The following is a 6,152-nucleotide window of genomic DNA, read 5'->3' as shown; positions in this document are numbered from 1 at the left end:
ATTTATTTATTTGGTTATTTATTTTCTCTCTCTCTCCTCCTCTGCCCTCGCTTCCTCTCTCCTCTCTCTTCTCTCTCTCTCTCTCTCTCTCTCTCACTCCTCTCCTTTCGCTTTTCTCTCCCTATCACCATACCATTCATATCAGTGTTCATAGGATACAGGTGAGCTGGAAGAGATTCCGTGGGTGGACTGGAGCTGTATCGCTCCATCCCTCCCAACCCTTATAAATACCCACCACCCCTCCCTCTCCTCTCCACACAAACATACCTCCACTTCATTCAAATCAAATTCACCCCTCTTTCCTCTCTCTCTATCTCTCTCGAAGCTCGTAAGAGTGAAACACACCAATTAGTTGTGATAGTCGTACTGCCACTGAGTGCCAGCAGCATGAAGAATTCCACTGCTGGCACCACCATTTCAACTTCCACCACAATTGCCATGCTTCCTCTCCTACCATCCCTTCTCCTCTGCCTTCTCTCCCTACTCTATTTCCTGCTCGCAAGAGCCAAGAAGCAGCGTTCCTCTGCCACCACCGCCACCCCTCGTAAGCTTCCCCTGCCTCCCGGCTCCATGGGCTGGCCCTACATCGGCGAGACCTTCCAGCTCTACTCCAGCAACCCCAACACCTTCTTCGCCCTCAAACACAAGAAGTATACGCCCTCACCATCACCGTCGCATTGCACTTTCTGACCTAATAATTAAGAGATTGTAACCCATCCTTTCTTCTTCTTCTTCTTCTTCTTAATGTTATAATAGGTATGGGCCGGTATTCAAGACCCACATATTGGGATGCCCCTGCGTGATGGTGTCCAGCCCGGAGGCGGCGCGGTTCGTGCTGGTGACGCAGGCCCACCTCTTCAAGCCGACGTACCCGGCGAGCAAGGAGCGCATGCTGGGCACCAAGGCCATCTTCTTCCAGCAGGGCGACTACCACGCCCGCCTCCGCCGCATCGTCCTCAGGGCCTTCCTGCCCGACGCCATCCGCCGCAGGGTCGCCGGCATCGAGGCGGTCGCCCTCCAGGCCCTCCACTCCTGGGATGGCCGCATGATCAACACCTTCCAGGAGATGAAGACGGTGAGCCCCCTCTCGGCCATCATCCCTTCTGTCCTGTTTTCTCTCTGGTTTCAGAACCAATTATATATTGCAGTTCATTTCGAATTTATAGTAAGAGTTCGCCCATTTTTTTTTTTCTTCTTCAAACAATTCTTATCATTGTATCAGATGATTATATGCTCGCCTGGTTTTAATGGAGATTTCAACTTCAACTTGAGTGGGTTAATTTTTTTTTTTTTTTCCAATCTTGTTTTTTATTCAAAAAAAAAAAAAAAAAAAAAAAGAAAGAAAGCGAACTTGGTTGTTTTTATTTATACTCGCCCAGTTCTGGTGGATAAGGTACGGTATGGAAGTCATGGTATTTCACTATTTCGGGTGGAAGCCAAAAGGGTGGAATACCATGCCATTACCTAAATCACCATACTCGCCACTGATCTGTCTCTGTTTCCGTTGCTTTCCTTTCCCCTTTGCAGTACGCGTTTAACGTGGCACTCCTATCTATATTCGGAAAGGACGAGATCTCCTACATAGAGGAGCTGAAGCAGTGCTACTACACACTGGAGAAGGGCTACAACTCCATGCCCATCAACCTCCCAGGGACCCTCTTCCACAAGGCCATGAAGGCCAGGAAGCAGCTGGGCCACATAGTGGCCAAGATCCTTTCATCCAGGCGGCAGAAGAAGGCAGTGGCTGATGACCTCCTTGGCTTTTTCATGGAATCCAAGGAAGCCCTCACGGACGACCAGATAGTCGACAACATCGTCGGCGTCATCTTCGCCGCCCGGGACACCACCGCAAGCGTCCTCACCTGGATCGTCAAATACCTTGGAGAGAACCCAAGCATCCTGCAGGCGGTCACCGTAAGATTGCGCTTCCTCTCTGCTATTATATTCTCGATCGATCGGCTTTCGGGTTTCGTTTGGAGGGAATATTGATGGTTTTGATGGATTGGAACATGTAGGAAGAGCAAGAGGAGATCACGAGGAGCAAAGAGAAGGGTGGAGGGGAGGTGTCCTTAACTTGGGCTGATACCAAGAGGATGTCGATGACTTCGAGGGTGATTCAGGAGACGATGAGGGTCGCTTCGATCCTATCTTTCACCTTCAGAGAAGTGGTCGAAGATGTGGAGTATGAAGGTGGGCGAGCATCAGCATGTGCTATGGATGATTGATTCTCTAACATGTGTTTGTTATAGTGCGTCGAACTTAATTTCCTCTCTTTTCTCATGCAGGGTATCTCATTCCAAAGGGATGGAAAGTCTTGCCACTGTTCAGAAACATTCACCACAGCCCGGATAACTTTACCGACCCAGAAAAGTTTGATCCCTCCAGATTTGAGGTGAGAAAAGAGACATAGATGGTCTCATAATTCAATCAATTCCAGCCTCTGCTCTGCCGACGAAATCAACCCTCTTTTGTCCACTGCAGGTTGCTCCAAAGCCCAATACCTTCATGCCATTTGGCAACGGGACCCACTCATGCCCTGGAAATGAGCTAGCAAAGCTGGAGATGCTTGTCCTTCTCCATCATCTTACCACCAAGTATAGGTACTGGACTAAAGGCATCACAAGAACCAACCTCTCTATTCTATCTTAAGTCAGACACGCCTCGCACAAAGTCTCTTCTTTTGGAGCAATGGATCCATCAATAACTTTTTCTGATGGTGTCTTCATCTTTCAGGTGGTCTATGTCGGGATCGGAGAGTGGAATTCAGTTCGGGCCTTTCGCACTTCCCCTGAATGGATTGCCCATGAGATTCTGTCGCAAGACATGAACCGAAGATTTGCAGAAGAAGCACTTGCACTATAGATAGACAGCATCTATTATAGTAGTCATCACCAATTATAGAGGAAAAAGCCACTTAATTTGCATGGTGATATTTCATAGATAGGATGAACTTGCAATCAAAAGCGATTGCAATTCCTCGAGGAAAGAGATCACATAAAGTGACATGGATGCACCATACAGTTACCATTCAAGAAGAATCGATCAGCATCTGTGAGAGGATGCGAAGCTCCTCCTCACATCGAACAAATTGTACAGGTCTTTCAATTCATATAAGAGGGAAGAATATTTGATGAAGGCTGTCTCAAAATATATATACATATATGCTATTACTTTTGTTCCCTGAGAATTTGAAAGTTTGGTGATGACCAGCTAGGAGAGGCTGGTAACACCGAAATATGTGGTCTTTATGTCGAAAATAAATGTCAGGTCTGGGTATGCCATAGCCCATGGTTAATGTTAATAATCAAAAGTCAAACCAATAAAGTAATAACAGATCGGACTTCTTAACAATTCTTTCCACAGCTGCTTCTTAACTATCTGATCACAACATTTAGATGACACTGGGCCAACTAAAATCCATTGTGGAACCTCCTGCAGCTTATTCGCAGTCCCTTTACAGAGTGATGCAGATGTTCCATGTGCTCCAGACTTGGTTTCTGCCAGCTATTAGCATTTGTTTTTATTCATACAAAGATACAATGGAGCTCTGTTCGACGTGGTCGACAATGAATCATCTATACGTTCATATAAAACATCTCATGTGGGTCCATAGTTTTGCTTGTCTTGTCGCTAACATGGTGGGGATTACACGATCATAATTGCATGCCAGTTACTTTGTAGCTGTCCTTCCTTGTTTGTCTTTGCGAGCTGAGATTATTCTTAAAAAAAAATCCTCGAGATTAGTCACACTATTGAGGATTGTAGGTGTGAATCTTGCGCATTATTGAGAAATTGACCGCTTCTTCCTCCAGCAAACAAAACACAATTTCCTTGTCATGTCTTGGTGTTTAGGGGTGAGCTGGTCCCAAATACCTCTCTTCTACAGCTGACCATGGGCCAAGAACGAATAGTGAGGGATCTAGCAAATGTCACCCCCCTGCAAAACAAAATATAAGATGGAGCCGGATTCAAAGGTTGCATCCACAGAGTGGCAGATCTATATATGTTGTTTTCTTTCAAAAAGAATTGCAGCAATTAAGAGTTGCAGTTATGAATTACACATGGAGGCCAATCCCACTCCAAAGACCGGGAGGAAGTTTCCTAGCAAGACGGAAACAAGCACCAAGAGTTTAATATTGGAGGAGAAGAATCTTAACCCCAAGTAAAACAATCTTGGGATCTCTATCCTACATCCTAATACAAATAGCAAGAAGCTATCAGTACATGAGATGGATGGTTTTTCTATAAAATTCTTGGTAACAATTTATTTTTCCGACTTATCCATGGTCAAGTAAAGAATGGCATTTATAGGAGAAAGACTCACAAAAATCCTTCCAATAAGAATGGATAAAGAATCCATTTCATTGTGAGGATGGGATAAGTCCAAAGAACAGAGGTTAGGCTACAAACAAAAGCAGAAGAGGAGAAAGACTGGACATCTCTCTCTGACGATTTTTTCCATTTAGTCAATATTAGCCCTATCTCTCCTCCAAGCCAAAGAGGGTTCCGGGATATCGAGAACCTCCGAGCCCTTATGGTGCTTAGATATGTTCTCATTTGAGTTTCATGGCTGTCTGCGACTGAGTAGATTTCAAAGTATTGTTGCTACTTTATGTTCAACAGGCTGGTAATAGGTTTGGTACAGCAGAAACTAACATCTTCTACCATGCTATTGCTGCCACCTCCAATTGAGCAGGTAAGAGATCGATCTCCAGTGCCGACTTTTGTCACCTTTTCCATTCACTCCTCGGAGTCTACGAAAAATGTTAATCGTAACAGCTCAAGTGTTGTTGCTGCATGCACTGCATGCAATCAGCACCTCATTTCATTTCCTTTCACCTATAATTTGCCATCTTAGCGCTTCTTCTGATTGTAATTCCTGGTTAGCATGGGCTTATTCTAGTTTAGACTCAGGTTATAACCTTGACCAGCTTGGGATGCTTAGTATTTGCCTCACCTACAAAACAAAAAGCCTTGACCCATCTTTTTTTTTTGCTTATTATAACGAATTCTACTTCATCATTAATTCCAATAAAGATCTATGTCTGCCAAAACAGGAAGTCCCTTGAAATCTTTTGTGCCTCTTTTTGTTGTGGGAGGGAGCATTAAGGATCAATTCCTCTAGACTTTTCAACGTGCATTTGAGACCCCTCCTTTCCAATCCTGGCTACCTATCAGTCTAAAGAAATCCCAGCCAGTGATGAGCGATAAGTGAACTAGGCAGTACTTGCGAGTTCTCTCTGACCAATGATCTGAAATATCTACAAGCAAATAGGTAACAAGCAATTCTATCCAGCATGTTGCAATCCTAGATGAAGACAGATTTTAGTAATTAGTTAGGCAATTCTATCCATCATGTTACCATCCAAGATGGGACAGCTTTTGGTAACTAGTTTCATTGATCATGTTCTCTGTTCTCTTAACAACAAAACTTTTGTACTTGATTACGACATAGCGCCATGTGTCACCGGATAAAGCCAGGACCAAGGCCAACCAATCACTGTAGTCTTCCTTCTCTTTTAGTTGTATCTGCTTCCGTTTCAGCCAAAAGGTGTGCCTCTGGTAGTTGGACTGCTTCCAAGCATTAATTTGCTCACAAATAGTTCCATTACCTAAGATAAAAAGCATGGTACAGTGGCATTTCTTTTGATAGTATCTTGAAAAGGTTCTTAATTTCTTAGTACTATTGCTCTAGCAAAGCACAAGGTTCTTCCTAAATATTGTTCTCCACTGCTAATTAAAAAATACAGCAATGCTTAGCGTGCACGCCATACTACTTCGGCCGCCATTGCATTCGACCAGCCCAATTGTTGAAGCAAAAGAAAGTGCAAGCTCTTTGAATCAAAAGACAGAATAAAAGAACAATGAACAAAAGATAGAGCAGAGCAAGAGTATGCTTATACCGTGCGAGAACTAGTTCCCTCATAAGAATACAATTAATTCATTTGTGGGAAAGAACTGGATATAAAACTCAAATCATTGTATAGTTCTTTATGAGATGAATAACATGCACAAACCAAGCCCTCATCATCATCAAAATATATATCAGGAAAGAGTAGAACAACCACATCTCATGCATACTTCATTATCTTCTAAGAGAGAGAGAAGGAGATGTAATTAAGCATATATTGTGCAAGATCATGATTCTCTGG

At 43.7% G+C, this 6,152-nt stretch overlaps 1 protein-coding gene across 1 annotated transcript; it reads left to right on the top strand.

Moving 5' to 3' along the window:
• Positions 1-255: 255 nt before the first annotated feature.
• On the top strand, positions 256-3,179 carry LOC105053512 (abscisic acid 8'-hydroxylase 1). The gene is made up of 7 exons (XM_010934702.4): positions 256-650; positions 757-1,075; positions 1,528-1,914; positions 2,016-2,190; positions 2,286-2,392; positions 2,482-2,600; positions 2,734-3,179. The coding sequence occupies exons 1-7, from the start codon at positions 388-390 to the stop codon at positions 2,825-2,827; spliced, it is 1,464 nt and encodes a 487-aa protein (XP_010933004.2). The 5' UTR covers positions 256-387; the 3' UTR covers positions 2,828-3,179.
• The last annotated feature ends 2,973 nt before the right edge of the window (positions 3,180-6,152 follow it).

Source organism: Elaeis guineensis, chromosome 11 (genome assembly GCF_000442705.2).
Source record: "Elaeis guineensis isolate ETL-2024a chromosome 11, EG11, whole genome shotgun sequence".
NCBI lineage: Eukaryota > Viridiplantae > Streptophyta > Magnoliopsida > Arecales > Arecaceae > Elaeis > Elaeis guineensis.
The sequence above is the reverse complement of the archived record's forward strand: the minus strand, read 5'-3'. Positions and strand labels throughout refer to the sequence as shown.